The 19,447-nt window shown below is 34.7% G+C and overlaps 2 protein-coding genes across 3 annotated transcripts in view; one reads left to right on the plus strand and one right to left on the minus strand.

Moving 5' to 3' along the window:
* NCKAP1 (NCK associated protein 1) overlaps window positions 1-19,447 on the minus strand; it is a 108,018-nt gene that overhangs the window by 74,081 nt on the left and 14,490 nt on the right. Inside the window, exons 2-3 of one of the 2 annotated variants that reach the window (XM_027055194.2) lie at window positions 16,541-16,558; window positions 15,379-15,489 (exon numbers count right to left, since the gene is read on the minus strand). In XM_027055194.2, the coding sequence (XP_026910995.1) occupies window positions 15,379-15,489; window positions 16,541-16,558 (129 nt within the window). The remainder of the gene's footprint in view (window positions 1-15,378; window positions 15,490-16,540; window positions 16,559-19,447) is intronic. The other variant, XM_027055203.2, reaches the window with a different exon arrangement.
* On the plus strand, window positions 1,697-2,070 carry LOC106988480 (60S ribosomal protein L39-like). Its single transcript, XM_053215412.1, has one exon. It carries the CDS (start codon window positions 1,754-1,756, stop codon window positions 1,907-1,909), a length of 156 nt encoding a protein of 51 aa, XP_053071387.1. The 5' UTR covers window positions 1,697-1,753; the 3' UTR covers window positions 1,910-2,070.

The raw sequence follows: 19,447 nt of genomic DNA on the forward strand, positions 1-19,447 counted from the left end.
GCAAAAGAATGAACCTGGACAACTTCCTTATACCATACAGAAATGTATACTCAAAATGGATGAAAGACCTAAATGTAAGACAGGAAACCATGAAAATCCTAGAGGAGAAAACAGGCAGCAACCTCTTTGACCTCAGCTACAGCAACTTCTTACTCAACCTATCTCCAGAGGCAAGGGAAACAAAAGCAAACATGAACTATTGGGACCTCAAGATAAAAAGCTGCTGCACAGCAAAAGAAACAATCAACAAAACTAAAAGGCAACCAATGGAATGGGAGAAAATGTCAGATAAAGGGTTAGTATCCAAAATCTATAAAGAACTTATCAAACTCAACACCCAAAAAACAAATAATCCAGTGAAGACATGAGCGAAAGACATGAACAGGCACTTTTCCAAAGAAGACATTCAGATGGCTAACAGACATGTGAAAAGATGCCCAACATCACTCATCATCAGGAAAATACAAATCAAAACTACAATGAGATACCACCTCACATCTGTCAGAATGGCTAAAACTGACAAAACAGGAAACAACAGATATTCACAAGGATGAGGAGAAAGGGGACCCTTTTGCACTGCTGGTTGAAATGCAAACTGGGACAGCCACTCTGGAAACAGTATGGATGTTCCTCAAAAATTTAAAAACAATTACCGTACAACCCAGCAATTGCTCTATTAGGTATTTATCCAAAGGATACAAAAATGCTGACTCATAGGGGCGCATGCATCCCAATGTTTATAGCAGCACTATCAACAAAAGCCAAAGTATGAAAAGAGCCCAAATATCCATCAACTGATGAATGGATAAAGAAGATGTGTACACATAAACACACACACACATACACACACAAATGGAATATTACTCAGTGATCAAAAAGAATGAAATCTTGCCATTTGCAACAGCGTGAATGGAACTAAAGTGTATTATGCTAAGTGAAATAAGTCAGTCCGAGAAAGACAAATATATTTCACTCAAATGTAGAATTTAAGAAATAAAACAGATGATCATAGGGGAAGGAAAGGAAAAATAAGATAAAAAGAGAGAGAAAGGCAAACCATACTAGACTCTTAAAAACAGAACAGGGTTGCTGGAGGGGTGCTGGGTGGGGGATGGGCTAAATGCACGATGGGCATTAAGGAGGGCACTTGTTGGGATGAGCACTGGGTGTTATATGTAAGTGATGAATCACTAAATTCTACTCCTGAAATCATTCTTACACTATATGTTAACTTGGATTTAAATCAAATTTAAAAAATAAAAATGAAAATTCAAAAACAAAACAGTAACAACCAAGTATAGAAGTTTGGTCTCAGAAAAAGCTTTGTTCAGTTTCTTAATATGATATTCTAAACCACACTTTTAAAAATATGAGTCCTGAGAAGGTATTTGGGTAAACCTCTTATGAAAGGAACTGTCAGCTACCACCCTTTGTCATTAACTCTCATCTAGACCACTACACTAGCCTCCAAACTGCTCTCCAAACTTCATCTTTGACTTCTTTAGCCTCACTCAGTAGCTGTCATACAGGTCTTTCTCCTCTGTTCATCAAATTCATCAAGGTTGGTCCCACCTCAGAGCCTCTGCACTTCCTTTCTCAAGTCTGGGATGTTTTTGCCACTTGTTTGCATAGCTCACTCCCTCACTTCTCTTCAGAGAAGCCACTGTTAAGCACTCTTATCTAAAATAGTCTCCTTTTGCTTTTTTTCCCTCTTCTACGCCGTCCTTGTGTGTGCCGCTGGCCACTTCTCGCCATGTCTTCTCACAAGACTTTCAGGATCAAGCGATTCCTTGCCAAGAAACAAAAGCAGAATCGTCCCATTGCCCCGTGGGTTCGGATGAAAACTGGTAATAAAATCAGATACAACTCCAAGAGGCAGAATTGGAGAAGAATGAAGCTGGGTCTGTAAGGGATCGAACATGAGATGGCACAAGTTTATGCTGCCTGAAAGTCAGGTGTTTCTATTCCATCCCTCCCTACTGCCTGACCAGTAGATCTGTTTTATCAGGAAATTGACTTTTCTCTGTTACGATGCTTCTGCACCTGTAGGTTGGTTCAGTAATAAACATGTGAGACCTTTTGGTTCAAAAAAAAAAAAAAAGTCTCCTTTTGGGGCTCATGAGTGGCTCAGTTGGTTAAGCATCTGACTCTTGATATTGACTCAGGTCATGATCTCGCAGTTCGTGAGTGGAGTCCCACATTGGGCTCTGCACTGACAGTGTGGAGCCTGCTTGGAATTCTCTCTCTGTCTCTGTCTCTGTCTCTCTCTGTCCCTACCCCACTCGTGTTCTTTCTCTCTCTAAATAAACTTAAAATTTTTTTTTAAATAATAAACGTAAAAATAAAATAAAATAGTCTCCTTTCCTCCTTGCTCTTTAACTGCTTATCCTGCTTTTTATTTCTTCCTACCACTTATCACCAAATCAAAGTATGTGTTTATTTCCATTAACTGTTTGTTATCTAAAAACCCAACTTGAATTTAAATCCACGGAGCAAGAAGGTTTGTAACACTCTCTGCTATATCTCCAACATCAAGAATACCAGCACAGGGGTGCCTGGGTGGCGCAGTCGGTTAAGCGTCCGACTTCAGCCAGGTCACGATCTCGCGGTCCGTGAGTTCGAGCCCCGAGTCAGGCTCTGGGCTGATGGTTCAGAGCCTGGAGCCTGTTTCCGATTCTGTGTCTCCCTCTCTCTCTGCCCCTCCCCCGTTCATGCTCTGTCTCTCTCTGTCCCAAAAATAAACGTTGAAAGAATACCAGCACATATTAGGATGTACAATTAATCTATCAATTAATTTCCAATCATCAAGATTCTCAATGTAAAAATCATAGTCAATTTTTAAATTGCATTGCTGATTATAAATGAATGCAATATCAGGTATCAACTCATGTCTCAAATGAGTTTATGTATCCTAACACAGACTGGTGATTTAATCCCTGGAATAAATCCCCAAAGTTGGGCAAAATATTTTATTATGTCCTTCCAGGACAGAAAAGCATAAAACAAGGAAACAAGAAGCGTCTAAAAAGAATGGCATATTCGATCCAATATAAGCGAATCTAAGATTACCTGAAAATCCAAATCAGCACAAAGAGTACTCATTTTACTTTTTTAAAGATTTTATTTTTAAGTAACCTCTACACCCAGCAAGGGACTCAAACCTACAATGCCAAGATCAAGAGTTGCGGGTTCCACCAACTGAGCCGGCCAGGTGCCCCAAGAGTACTCATTTTAAAAAAAAGGTCCATAACATTTTGTAGGATTCTCCTTCTATCATATACAAAATGATTCTACTGGTAGTCAGTATTTCATAAATGCATTTTTCTGAGCAAAGGGTAGTAAATAAATTTCAGGGAAGTATCCTTAACACCTGCCTAGTAATTAAGCATGACTGAGTATTTAAAATTTGTTACTGAATCTAATCCTCATAAATACTCTTCAAGGTACATGTTTTTTACAGCAATAAAATATACATAACACAGAATCTACTTTAACAATTTCAGCCATTTTGAAATGTGTAGTTCACACTTAAAAATATACTAACGTTGTACAACTATCACTCCCATCTGTGTCCAGAACATCTTATTTTTTTTAAGCAGGCTTCACGCTCAGCAGAGCCCAGTGTGGGGCCTGAACTCACCACCCTGAGATCAAGACCTGAGCTGAGATCAAGTCCAATGCTTAACCAACTGAGCCACCGAGGCGCCCCCCACCCCCGAACTTTTATCTTCCCAATCCAGGTATATTTTTATCCTCACTTTCCAGATACAGAAACAGACCATAAAGAGGGCAAAATGCCAAATGAAGTCAATGAGACATCAAAGTTTAAAACACCTCTTCGATATACTTCAACATTCAAGTGTCCATACAATGATACAAAAGTAGTATAGGAACAAGCCAAGCTATAACTATTTTCTTTTCAGAAAATACTTGTATTTATTTGTAGCCTCATCAGACTACAGCTTCCAAGAACTCCTCTAATTCAACCTCCTCATTTTATATATTAAATTTTTTCAAATTTGTATTGCTAGTCATCGTTTAAATTAATTCCAAAGAACAGAGTTTTATATTTTAAAGAGCAGAAAGGCAAAGAAATTAAAGGTTTATACATACCACTTTTGTAATAGGACTTTATTGCTCCTCCCATCAATAGTATTCTCTTTTCCCACCCTTACAATCTCAGCTGGCCTTGTGACTTGCTTTGACCAACAGAAAGCAGAAGCAATGACACTGTTAATGTGAGGCCTTGCAGCTTCTGATTTTGCTCTTTTTGGAACACTGCCCTTGAGTGCCATGTGTGAAGAGGCCTCAGATATATCATGAGGAAAGAAAAGTCTCAGTATCTTGCTATCTCAGTTAGGCCCACCCCCCAGCCAACCCACCAGCTACATGTAGTTGTGACATAAGGCTGGTGAGACAAACACAAGAACCGCCCAGTGAACCTACAGAATAAGAAATAAGTTGTTGTTTTAAGCTAATATTTGGGGTCATCTGTTATATAGTACCAAGTAACTGAAACAAAGACTAATAAGTAACACAAATTAAAACAATCTCTATTTCACCACCTGTGCACCTTAAGTTGCACCTGAAAAGATCCTGAAAGTTTAAGATTTCTGGTTACAGGATGGTCAAATTAATACAAACTCGTGAACTACTGTAATTTTATCATTAGTACTAGAAAAATCACTAATTATAGGTCCTAGAGTAAAGAGAGGTTAGTGTAACATATTTATATAAAAGGTAGTATACTGTGTTAATGATAATGTAATTTTTGTATAATGGCACCATTTTCCAATATAAATGAAGCTAGTTCCTCACATTCATTTTTAATAATTTTTATTTTTCTAATATGTGATTACCTTGCTTTCATAACCTGGGCACTGAAAAAAATCAAGCTTTTCTTACAGATTAGATGTCAACATTATAATCAATAATTATGCCGAACTATTTATGTCAAGATGGCCTCAGGTGCTACTGACATATCAAGGTAATAAGTCAACATTAAACTGTCCTTGATGGTTATACTTTTTTACTTTTTAAAGTTTTTATTTCTCTGGATGCCTGGGTGGCTCAGTCAGTTAATCACCCAACTTCAGCTAAGGTCATGATCTCACAGTTTCTGAATACATTTCATTTTTTCTGAAATACTTCCAGGACCACCTGGGTGGCTCAGCATCTGACTTTGGCTAAGGCCATGATCTTGTGGTTAGTGATTTCAAGCCACACATGGGGATCCATGTTGACAACACGGAGCCTGCTTGGGATTCTTTCTCTCCCCGTCTCTCTACCCCTTTCTCACTCAAGCTCACGCAAGCGTGCTCTCAAAATAAATAAATAAACTTAAAAAAAATAAAAAATAAAAAATAAAATACCCCTTCTGGCTGTTGAAAATTGTTTTTCATAGCTTTATTAAGATACAGTTTATGGGGTGCCTGGGTGGCATGCTCTCTCTCTCTCAAAAATAAACATTTAAAAAATAAAAATATAAATCACTTAAAAAAGGTAGCTTACATAACATAAAACTCATCCATGATAAATGAACAATTAAATAATGTGCATAAATTTAGAGTTGTGCAACCACCAACCCTATCGTTTTAGAACATTTCCATTATCCCAAGATATACTATTTACAGTTAACCTCACTCTTACCCCATTACCCCCAGAACCAAGCAACTACTGATCTACTTTCTGTCTCAACAAATTTGCTTTTTCTAGACACTTCCTATAAAATAGAACCACACAATATGTAGCTTTTTGCATCTGACTTCTTTCACTTAGCCCAATGTTTTGGAGTTCATCAATACTACAACATCTATCAGTAGTGTGTTCCTTTTAATTGCTGAATAGTATCCCATTAAATGGATATACCACATTTTACTTACTTATTCATAAATATATTATTCATTTAGTCAACAAACATCCCAACCTATTATATTATCAGGCATCATGAGAGGAGCTGCGGATAAAACTGTGAATAAAATGATGACCTTGCCTCTAAAAGAGTATATAGACTACTGAAGGATGTACATGTCAGTATGCAGGTAACTCTCACCTTTTTTTTTTAAGGTAAATATCCAGTTTTAAAAGCTGGTTACACCACAATTAACTTCTAGGTGCAAGGTTCAAAAATGGTGAAACACTATAATGCTTATAATACAAGACAAAAACCCTCACCAACTAGTAATAACATGAAAGAAGTTTAAAGCACACACACACATTCCTCCCCCTTCCCAGTTTGAGAAAGACCACAAGAATGGTCAGAGCTTCTAAAGGTAGTGAGGATGGTGAGGAAGATGGGGAAAGTTAAAGGATACCCTAAAATAAAGAGGGCTCCCAGGGATTATTTTTCTTACATATTGACAGTGTGGTGGCTCATGTTAAATTTCCTCAATTTGCAGGCCTGTAAAGAGGAATAAAGTTTATGCTTAAACTCTCTTGGCTTCTTCCTGACCTTTTTGTTTATATGTTGTTCTTGGGAGATTTGGAAACAAGGTTAACTGGCATCTATGAATAACTCCCACTTAAGACCTGTAATACCCTCCTAATACCTTACATCCTCATCAATTCTTGGAACTCAGAAGCACCTCCGATCCATTTACCCTACCATTTTTTTCCTGTCACTTGCCTTCTTATGCCATAATACCTTTTTTAACCATTTTAAGACTGAGTGGCCCATCACTGGATTACTCCCTTATCTCTTTCTCCATCATGACTGCCTGATAAAACCCACAATAAGAGAAAGCATATACATATGCTGACTTGATCTCAACCTGAATTCATGACCATAAACCATAACTGAGTAGCAACACAACACCATTTTCACTGCCAATTTTTACTGTCAATTCATTCTCTCATTCTCAATGATTATGCCATTCCCTCTCTCTCTTAAAACACTCAATAATTCCATTTCAACTTCTGTTTCATGTTAGCCTGTGCCCTAGACTTAATACGTATACTTGGCTACTCAAAATCTCCACTCAGATTTCTAATATTTAGACATATTGAACATATCTAATATTGAGTTGTTGAGTACTATCCCCTTTTATGCCCGCGCCCACCCCAAACCTGTTCATCTTGGGTCCTTACCCAAGTAAATCTTGAGATCTGTTCAAGCCAAAATCTTGGGGTCATCTCTCATAGTCTCATGTACCCCATACCAATGGATCAGCAAATTACTGAAGACTCTATCTTCAAAATACATTTTCAGAATCTGAACATTTAATGGCTGTCTTCAAAGTAATTCAGAATCTGAACATTTCTCACCTCTACCATTCTGGCCCAAGCCACTATTAGCTCTAATCTCAATGACTGCAAATATCCTTCTCAGTATGGCATTCCCTGGTCACCTTAAGTATCTCCCCACTATCACTCTGTTTTGCTCTTTTTAAAACTCATCTCTACCTGATATTACATTCATATTCTTTTTTTGTCTATCTTTATCCAATAGAACATAAGCTCTACAAGAACTGTAATTTGATTTAGTTATTCACTGCTGGATCCCCTCTCCCATAACAGGACTATGCAGATAGCACTCAACAAATGTTTTAAATAAGTGAATGAATGATAAATGGAGGGAACTATACATGCAGCACTTAACCTAACTTGAAAGGGTTAAAGAAAGTTTCTCTGAAATGGTGACATCTGAGGATAAACCCAAAAGACAAGTAGAAGTTAGCCTAATGAAAGAATATGGGAGGCAAGTATTTTTCCATATAGTGAAAACAGCATAAACAAAGACCTCAAGGCTAAGGAAAGCATGGTCAATTTGTGCCATGAAAGTATACACATACTCTCCCAAAATAAAATACTCCTTAAAAAATAAGCACTTAGGGGCGTCTGGGTGGCTCAGTCAGTTAAGTGTCTGACTTTGGCTCAGGTCATGATCCCACGGTCCATGAGTTCGAGCCCCACGTTGGGCTCTGTGCTGACAGCTCAGAGCCTGCAGCCTGCTTCAGATTCTGTGTCTCCCTTTCTCTGGCCCTCCCCGACTCACACTCTGTCTCATTCTCTGTCTCAAAAATAAACAAACATTTAAAAAATGTTGTTTAAAATAATAAATAAACATTTTTTAAAAAGCACTTAAATATATTTTCCCATGTTCTGCATTCTATCTAACACTACACAGAGGACTAACATCGTATACTATCCTATTTATTTTTGGCTAAAGACCATTAGTATACATATTTAAAACATTTTTAGCCCAAGATGACTGCTAGGAAGAAGAATAAAGAAGAGTAAGTGTTTTTGCAACATCTCTTATTTACTCCACTATAGTTTCTTTTGTCGCCTTTTACTCTGCATCTTAGCAAAAATTTTTTGATCTGACAAAAGGTAAGACCAGGGCAGCCATGATAAACAGAAACCATACTAACGGTGCTCAAAGGGTACCAGGCCAAAAGTAGCTAAAGCTCCCTTCAAACAAATAACCAAGAAAATAAAAATTAAAGATCAACAAGTGATTACATATTGGTAATATCCTTTGTTACTAGGAAGGGCATCATAACCAACATTGCAGCCAAAGGGACAGTTTGGAAGATAGCTAAAAAACTATCACTAAGGGCAAGATATAACTAAGAAATTTGAGGAAAATAGAAAGATGATTGCAAATGCCAGGAATGCATCTCCATGGGGAAAACCCCAGTATAATGCTCATTAGCAGTCTCATTTGCAGGAAAACAGAGAGCATCAATGAGCTGAAGAGGTTACGATTAGAGTTTAGTATAATTAGAATATATAGTACACAAAATTCACAAAATAAAGTGATTTCAAAGCACATGTGTTTTGGGATCATAGGAATCAACCCTGAGAATACAATGAAAGCCAAAAAATACACTCACATTCAAATTCTGTATACAGTATCAGGGGATTCCCAAATTCTGTGAAAACTTCATGTAAAAGCCCAGGTAAAAACCATTATATTTGGGACAACAAAGAGAAGATTTCCCAAGATGAAAGCTTTGCAGCAGACATAAGCAAACTGTCCAGAGGAGTTAGACGACAGCAGGTTATAGAAGAGTGGGCTCCATACAAAAAGGAAAGCTTACATAGATGATATGATTATTAGGATGGATAAATTTTAAGAATTCTATCAAGGCACATAACTGTAAGTCCAGAAATCATGATATACCTATGAAACAAATTTAACTACAAAATAATTCTGGATGAAAGAATCCATTTTACTTTAATGGTAAATATATTAAAGATATAAACATAAATAAATTATTTTAAGTCCAATGTGACAATGGAATGAAGAATACAAACTAAGCACTCAGGTCTTTACTAGTTAATTTTTGGAATCAGCACAGAAATCAGTCTCAGAACATTTTATGGTTTCATAAACAAAAGAAAGCACTAACAATTTTGACAGCATTAAAGTATAAATGACCAAGGGTGAGGGCATAAAAACAGAGAACTGTACTATGTGAAATTCAAAAAGGAAGTAACCAATGATCCAAAAATATTAACAACAAAACTATCAAATATCAAGAAGAAGGGAGAGTAAGTAAGGAGCAAGAAATCGAATGAGCTCAATTATCATCTTCTGTAGAAGAGAATTTATAATAGGCATTGTCTAACACTGGCAAATGAATTTATAAAAGAACAAGCATATTCCTTAGAAGACGTTCCTTCTGAGAAATATGACTAGGGTGGGAAATAGTGGGTAGGAGATACACCCACTTTTCATCTTAAATTCTTCTGAACTATTTGGCTCATTACCATGAATTTATGTTATTTAGGTATAAACTAAAAGGAAATTTAAACCAGTTTAGGTAGGTCATTAGTGCTAATGCAATTCCCTGCCAGCACTTAACCTATTTCAAATACTTTTCAAATATATCAAAGCATGGCTTACTTCTATCTTTAATGAGGGGTTCATTCTTCTATTTATTCTGTTTATTCAAGTTAGAATTAAAGACTATTACATGTAGAAGAGATATTAAATGAATATTGATGATACCTTTTTAAAAGAATAGACACTTTAGTTAGTTCTCATTGTATTAAAATTCTTTCAATTTTGGCACAGTTTACTTGGTCAAAACCAAATATTTAAGTTTACATTAGGGTATTTATACAGATATACAGAGAGACATATTGACTAATGACAAAATATATCCTCCAAATCTTGTTATATTATCTTATTATATAATAATTCCTTTTAAAACCAAAGTATTTCTTGCTGGCCTACTACATCCTAGTCAACAGAATTCAAAGATGAGTGCTTAGGGCAGGAAAACAGAGATGGGAGTTACCACAAAGAAACAGATTAGTGTTCTGTTTGGCCTCTCTAGTGTGGGGAATGGGGAGTGGCAATAGGAGGAGAGACTGGAATGGCAAGAAAAGCAGTGTTTGGATTATCATAGCATTTGTCCCAGCAGGAGACTCGGACCTGAAGGGGATAAATTCAAGACATTATTGAAACTGACAAGTATTAAAAACGACGAGCTCTAAATCACCAACTTGACATTTTATAAAAGCCAAAGGGGAATCTAAAAATTCTAGTTTAGATAACCAAGTGGAAGATGATGGCTCCAGGCAGAAAACACAGAAGAGAAACAAAATGGGGAATAATCATGTGTTCAATACTGGATACAAAGTTTGTTATTATTTAACTTGTGCAGCTGTCCAAAGGGTAGCTGGAATCAGACCTAGAATTTCAGAACCCAGAAAACAGAAGAGAGTAGATTACTTAGTTGAAGCAATGGAAGAGAAAGTTTTCATACATATATACTGCTGCGGGTGGGGTGGGAAGCAGTCATTTAGAATTACCCACATTTAAAGGGCAGCTAGAAGAAAAGGCAGTGAAGCAGACCAAAAAGTCAGAGGGGTAATATAAGTAACAGCTTCCATTTTTCAAAAGCAATTTGTCACACAAATCTGTGAAGTACTGTAGGAGATATTAAACTGCTTCTTGAGATTGGTATTATCATCATTTTAGAGAGAATAACAAAGAGGCTTTAAGATGTGAAATACCTTACCCCAAATCATTCAGCTAATAAGTGGAAAGACCAGAACTCAAATTCTGTTTCACTGACTCTAAAGTCCATCCTCGTAACCAGTATACTACCACATCATAATGGAAGCCAAGACAAGACAAGCTAGAAACAAGTAAATTTCCTCACCTCTTCCTTCTACTAAATCACAGTGCATGTGTCAGGGTTTCCCTACATCTGTCCTCAAGTCCACCAGCCCACTCCCAAAACACATTTATGTTTTTAAGAAGCTGGGACTCATCTTATTCCAGTTTGCTCTCAGTAGTATCATTAATGAGATGTATCTGTGTAGCTCCACTAAAAAGGATAGTAAATTTTTAGCTAACAACATAATGAAGTTAAAAATTTATTGGTAAGTTTGAGTTCTGACATAAATTTTAAATAATGATTGAATAAAATAAATTTTATTCACTCATTCAAACATTTATTTACTGTCTCTTATGTACCAAGCACTAGGGATAAAAAGTTATCTAAAAACAGATTCTAATGCTGTCTCACAACTAACATTAGAGTTGCTTTATTTTGTCTTTACTTGAGTAACCTTGCAAGCTACTTAAAATATTTAATTTATTCCATAATATCCTGTAATACTGTGTTCCTTAAGAAAAAAGTTAACACATAACACAAAATATTCCTCTAAGTTTGAAAACTTAATTTTCAAATTATTTCAATAATGGCCTGTTTCTCAATCTAGAATCCCTTATATTATTCTTGTGGCACTCTCCTCACTAACAAGGTCTTCACTCTTAGGGAATTAAGACTTAATTCAACATACACATATCATTTTGTCATTAATTTGGGAATCAAATCCAAAATTTTATACTAAAATGTAGGTAAGTAGGCAAATCCTATAATGACATTGTTGTGTCAGATATTTAAACTGTTTTAAAAAACAAACTAGCTTTTAGATGGAAATACAACACAAGAACAAAAGGGGTAAATAAAGTTTGAAATATTTTAGGAAACATTTCATAAGAAGTGTCTTCACGTACATAAACATGATCATTTCCTTAAAATGCTCCTCAGAATTTCTTGGACAAAACAATTTCTACCTGTTAAAATATGGAATTTCTACTATTTTCTTTACCCAGGAAAATAACAAATTTCCCTCTATATACTCAGAAGAAATTTCTGGGAAACCAATTTTACATTCACTTGCAGTCACCCTTTCAAAATACTAGAAGATTATCATGTTATAAATCAGACAATCTCTCTGCTCAGAAATGCTTTCCTTAACCTAAAAATAAATTTAAAAATCTATTAACTCTATTAAAATAGCCTGGCAAATATTAGACACTTAGTAAGTGCTACTATAGTTACAAAACTCTTATTCATTTGAATTTTACTTAATCAGCCTACTTTGAAGCCTACGGGCACATTTAGTTCAACATCATGACTCAGGGAAACAAAACAAAACAAAACAAAACAAAACAAAACAAAACAAAACAAAACAAAACAAGACATCCTTTGGCCCAGACTTTCCTTAAATCCAGAACTGGAAGAGTACAAAAGTTTCTAACTGGTCACAAAAGGGCCCAAGCAAGACAGCAAAACTGACTCAACAGAACCCAACATCATCATTGCTGAGGCTATGTTAGGAACCAATCTGGCTGTATCTGTTAGCAGTGTCCTCCCTTTGTTAGAATACCAGATAACCAGGTTATCTATCAGCATACAGGTAGCCTTTTTGTAGGAATCTACTCTCAGAAACTTCAAAATAAAATTTGTGCTTAATTTTTCACCAAAACAATATTTTTGTCTGCCTTTTCTAAAACTGGGGACAAGTTAGTGCTTACCAGGAATTCTCCCTGATTTCTGAGATAAAGTAAGCATGCTCTGTGATACATATTTATATAGGGACCCAAAGACCAGGAATAAGAAGGAAAAAAAAAACCAACCACGGTATCAATATATTTTTTTCAGTTTACTTAGCACCCAGAAATCTGCAAGTTTCCATCATTCCCAGATGCTACTGCCATTCCCAGTCCTGACACCTCCATTAACTACTTCCATGAAATTAAAAAATAATAACAAAGTGGCACTCATTTGTCATTTCCTAACCCAAGTTGGCTAGGAACTTCTCACCAGGATTAATCAAAACTGAGATCATAAAACTTCATAAATACCCAGTATATAATACTTCAGTAGGCAAAAAATAATACAATAGCATTACATGAGATAGTTGTAAAGGCCGTATCACAAAACTGAGACTTTGCACAAAACAACCAAAGTAAATTCTACAAGCAGCGTAATATCCAACAATATCCAACTGATTTTATAGGTTAAACAAAAAATTACCACATGACCCAGTAATTCTACTTCAAAGTATACATAAGTTCACACAAAAACTTTTACACAAATGTTCATGGCAGCATTATTCATAATAGTAAGAAAAGTAGAAACAATCCAATCATCTATCAATTGATGGATGGATAAATAAAATGTTATAGCCACAAAACGGAATTTTTTTGGCAATAAAAAGAAATGAAGTACTGATACATGCTACAACTTGGATAAACCTTGAAAACATTATGCTAAAAGAAAAGCCAGTCACAAAAGACCATGTTATAGGATTCTATTTACATGAAATCTCCAAAACAGGCATACAGAAAGTAGATTAGTGTTCGCATAGGGATGGGGGATTAGCAGGTGTGAATGCTAATGGGTCTGGGGTTTCTTTTTGGGGTGATGAAAATGTTCTAAAATTGTGGAACTAGACACACAACTCTGTGGATGTACTAAAAACTCACTGAATTGTATACTTTAAATGAGTAAACTGTATATATGTGAATTGTACCTTAATAAAGCTATTACTTAAAAAAAACAACTTTGTGCTGCAAAAGTTGAGAAGGGAAGTACAAATATTAGAAAAAACAAGAAACAGCAGCATTATTATAAAGTTTACCCCACAAATCAAGGAGCAAAGACTCTTAATTTACTCTTTAACAAAATATGTTACTGTTATGAAAACTGTATTTAATCAGATCTTGCTAATTTTCTAAGAAAAGACCTCATATTTAGGAACTATGCTTGTTCTCACATGGACATTTACACACACACACACACACACACACACACACACAAATTAAACTTAAATGATTCTCTCAAGAGCTCATATCACAGAGATTTTATAAGCCAGGAGAAACAGAAGTGTATATGAAACTAAATGTAAAACGATTCTCATAAACCCTCTCTCATTCTGAGTATATTATTTCTCAGATAAGTCAGCTAATTAATGTCAATAACTAAAAAGAGTCTCCACACAAATAATACTGTTCTTAAAAAGTGTGTACTTTGAATCACCCATTTGTAATCAGCAACTAGTTGTGATACCTTAATATACCAATTACAAAACATATTCTATGAAACAAAGAAAGACCTCTATTAACCTGTACTCACAAGAAACAGAGACTTTAACCAGACTTTATTACTTCTGACTGGTATTTTCCCTCTACATTAAAATATTTTTAAGTAAAGGTGATATCAGTAAGTTAAATATGAATCTTCAATAAAAATATAGGATTTAAGGAAACTAAAAGATGACAAAGTTTTTTAAACAGTTTCTCAAAAGTAGGAAGACCATATGTAAGACGAAATTTCCATACAAAGTTTGTACATAAAGAAAAAGAGAGCAAAGATTATAACACAAGACTACCAAAGAAAAATATTTAAAAAGAGAAGATGTGTAGAAAGATTCCAAGTCAACAAAATTTATATGGAAAGAACATGGTAAAATAAAAATTAGCTCTAATTTTCTAAAATTAGTTTTTATAGAAATTATTATAAAGAACTACCAAAGGATTATGTAAACATATCAGGATTATGTAAACTCTGAATATGATTATATTTTGATATACTAAGAAAAACTACCCCATCTGAAGAAAGTAATATGGAAAAATAAAGATCCTACAACATCACCTAGTTATATTATTTTTCAGAAACAGTTTTCTCAAATGTAAAAATATTAAAGAAACATATATTTTATAACTAAACATAGCTAATTACTAAAAACAATACAAGCTCTATGACATTTACTAATTTCAAAATAGTGTATGATTATTAGGAAAAACTCCCCAACTAGTCATGCAAATATCTGGAACATAAACATATCTATTACCTTACTTTCTGTTGCAACTTGAAAGTGAAGAAGTGTGTAAGAAATTAACATCTTATGTTTTGTATGATAAAACGGTGACATATTTCAGTCATTTTTCCCAGTTTTAAAGATAAGAATAGTGTCTGTGTCTCTGAAAGTCATTCATCAATGTACATAATTGGTATACCAAAATATAAAGAGTTAGACAAATAAGAACTATTTCAAGTATTAATCTAACCATTTCCCTACTGATGGTTAAAATCAAGTAGCACAAAAATTTCTATGACTTACATTGTTGTTGCGAGTTTCTACAGCAGGGAACTTTCTGACTATGAATTTCACAGCAGATTCCAGATTTTTGTCAATAAGGTAGGATGGTTTTGCCTTGGGATCTCCACATGCCTATAAAACAACAGTAATAAAAAAGTGAAATGCATCCTTGTTCTAAAACCAACTAATAGCAAATCTGTAATCAGAAATTAGAGATATTTATTGTTTTTGGTGAGCAGGTGATAAAATGAATAGGCAAAGTGCAGGGATTGTCACAGCTGAAATATGCAATGGGAGACAGTACAGAGATGTTCTTCTACTGAAAAAAATGCATGGAAAGTTTCAAAGCAGTTAGCGCAGAACAGCAGTGAAGAAAAAAGCTCAAACCTAAAGAAAAAAAGAAAAAGAAAAAAAAAAGTCTTGGTTTGAGGTAGAATTGTATTCATCTGAAGCTAATAAATTATTACAAAATTAAATATTCAGAAGAGTACTGGAAATGTTTCTTTCTAAGTGTTATAAAATAAAGCTTATGTTTAAATGTCTTTTCCAAAATGTTTTCCTCATTCATTTTAAACATTTTAATACAAGAGCCCTAGTTCAAAAGAACTGGAAGCTGCTAAAATTGTCTTTATAGTACTCAAGTGTGTAACCTGTTCCTCTGAACACCTGAGTCACAACAGTATTTTTCCATCATACCGGCAGCACGTCAAACAATGAATCTGTATCTGTTCTAGATCTCGTAAGCACAGAATAAATGGGAATGTTTACATTTTGACCACATCAGCCATATAGCATTCTCTGTAGTAAACTGTAAAGCATTATACAAATGTAAGCATTAGAAAGAACTTTTTATCTGAACTATTAGCAATACAGAATATAATCAGTACTATTCAGTGGTTCGTTATGCGACATTTAACTAACTGCTTGCTAGTGAGATGTTATTTCTTAGGGAATTAAACTATAACATTGCTATTTAACTTCTCATTGCATTTTTTTTAATGTGTCCTTTGAAAAGTTTTATCTCTCTACTATGTGTGAGGAAATATCATATTGCAATTTAATGTTTTTTTTTTTCATCTTTTACTATGGCTATGTTGTGAATTGCAGAAAGAGAAGTTATGAAACATGAAACTGATCTGAAAGCGGGCAAGCGGGCAAAGGGAAGGTGAAAAGCTTTGCAAACCTTCCAAACTTGTCCTTGCTGGGGAAGCATTGTAATAAAAAGAGAGAAAATTACGTGTAAACAATGATTGTCAAACTATGACATACGTTTCAGTAGAGAACTTATGCACCGCAGACTATGAATAACAAAACAAGATTAGAACTATATGGTGCTACAATTTCAAAGGTATTCTAAGTAGCGAGTTTAGTATACAATAGATTTTATAGAGTTTACACTATTCATATATATTTAAATACTACTGTGTAAGTGTAAAACCATGTCAGTTTCTTGGTGCTCTTTCTAAATCAACTTAAAATAATACTAGAAGGAAAAATGAAGACTACATGCAACTATAAAAACAGGAGCAAAACCGTCAGTGAAATTTTACATACCTTAAAAAGAAACGGTAGCCAAGAATAAAAGTAAATTGTTATTGGATGACTTTTGCACTTCAGTCCAAATTGAAACTATTTTTCAAAAATCACCTAACTCCCTTCCAAGTCAAAGTATAAAAATCAATGCAAACATTCCTGTATTTTCCAAATGGAAATAGGAATGCATTAAGAATGCTCTTAATTCTCAAACATAAGTAGATAAAGCAAAATTAATTTAAGAAATTTAGAACTTCATAATCCTTCATGAGATTGACACAAGGCAACTATGCAAATTCTATTTCAACATCATAAATACTAAAATATATCTGACTTTTCTTCAGAGTAGACCATCATTTATTGCACATAAACTAATTTGCTAATTAGTCCACCTCCCCAAAAATATTATGCTATATAATAATAACTAAGAACCACATACTAAAATTCTGTCCAAACAGAAATACCTAGATTAGCATTTCCTTACACCAATGATACAATGAAAATCAAGTTTCCTAAATATTGCCTGAGGTGGTGCAGAATCCTAAAGTGATTCCAAATTACATTCAGTTTATTTTTTTATTACATTCAGTTTTTCAATGAAATGTTTTATCCTCCATATTCTAATATTTAAAAATTTAACTATCCATTCTAACAATATTAGTGACTATCTAATAACAAAAATACGATAGACTACTATACCCATTTCCCATGAGCACAAATTCTACTGTATAAGAATTTAATCAAGTATCTGAAAACTAACATATATGTATGCTCACATATATATGTGCTCAGGTGAGCATGTATATATAAGAGGAACTCTTCCTTCTCCCTCTAAAAACTAAAAGAATGGAATTTCATTTCAGTGGAAAAAATAAATGGTTGTATAATCTTTCCTTGGAATTGATTTACCTTTTTCCACCCTGCTCAATGAGCCATAGCTAAACATACGATAGCAGGAGACAGAACACAGACTCTAAAAATTACTGGGTTTTACTCTTCACCACTTACAATCCATAGGACTTGAATATATTACAAAATATCTCCTAGTCTCAGTTTCTTCATGTTTAAATGAGGAAGTTAGTACTTACCTCATACATTCATTATGAGGATTATAAAAGAGATAAACTGTGTACAATATTTAGCTGAAGGACTGACACATAAGTGCTCTAAAATGCTCTAAAAATGCTCGTTGTTGTCAATAACAGCTACAATAATTATAATTACTCAAGTAAAAGTCTCATGAATAGTAATTGCAAAACCGTATTTATCATAGTATATGGAACTAGAAATAATGACTACAATTCCCTCTTCTAATCACATATTTCCTTCATTTGCCCTATATCTAAATACCAAATTTGTTGTACTTTTACAGTTTAACCTAATAGTTAAGAACATGATTTCCAAGATATTCAAATCCTAGCTCCATCACTTCCTGGCTGCATAACCATAAGCAAGTGATTTTACTCCTCTATGCCTCAGTTTTTCCATCTGTTACATAGGTTGATAATAAATGCAATTTACCCTATAAAGTCTTTAACCCCATTACATGAATATCTGTGTGTGTATGTGTGTGTGCATGCATGCAATTTACAGATAGTTAGCATACCACGAGCACTCAGAAATGCCAATAAAAAATACAGGGTTCACAGGTACTATACAAAAGTACTAGACCTTATTTTATTTTTTCTGAAATCAACCTGCTTGATTTACTCAAATACCAACAGAGACACTGTGTAAGGAAAACTCAAGCAAAGAAAAAAAAAGTACAAGAAAAAAACAATGACCTGACTAAAAGCTAACATCTAAGTAAATAAATACATCTAACAAAAAGCCGTACTTAATAATTCAGTTAAAAAGGATTTCCTACTGGGGTGCCTAGATGGCTCAGTCAGTTAAGCATCTGACTTTGGCTCAGGTCATGATCTCACGGTTCATAAGTCTGAGCCCTGCATTGGGCTCTCTGCTGTCAGCACGGAGCCTGCTTCAGATCCTCTGTCTCCCTCCCCCATTCACTCTCTCTCTCTCTCTCAAAAATGAAGATTTTTTAAAAAAGGATTTCCTACTTGGGTGCCTGGATGGCTCAGTTGGTTAAGCGACGGACTTCTGCTGAAGTCATGATCTTGTGATTCCTAAGGTTCAAGTCCCACATCAGGCTCTGTGCTGACAGCATGAAGCCTGCTTGGGATTCTCTCTCTGCTCCTCCCTGCTTGCCTGCTCTTTCTCAAAATAAATAAACATAAAAAAAAAGGGGGGGGGGATTTCCTACTATACCAAAACAGTATAGCAAAATTCCAAGTAACCAGCTGTCTCAGTTTATAAAAATTAATCTTCTTCTTCCCCACCCTAACTCAGCACATTTCATTTTCAGGATATGGAGGACAAAGATATCATAAAATAACAACCTGTATTTCAAAAACACTGTCTGCAGTTGGTACCTATGAAACTCTACCTCATCCTACAACTACAATATTACACAAAATCAATCTTTCACTCTCAAAAGTATCATCCTTTGAAGTGGCACATTTAAGAAAATGACATATACTACTGTACTTAGTTA

Source organism: Acinonyx jubatus, chromosome C1 (assembly GCF_027475565.1).
Source record: "Acinonyx jubatus isolate Ajub_Pintada_27869175 chromosome C1, VMU_Ajub_asm_v1.0, whole genome shotgun sequence".
NCBI classification, from domain to species: Eukaryota; Metazoa; Chordata; class Mammalia; order Carnivora; family Felidae; genus Acinonyx; species Acinonyx jubatus.

Excerpts from the sequence above, each read along its gene's own strand:
- LOC106988480 (XM_053215412.1), top strand. The coding sequence starts at position 1,754 with ATGTCTTCTCACAAGACTTTCAGGATCAAGCGATTCCTTGCCAAGAAA.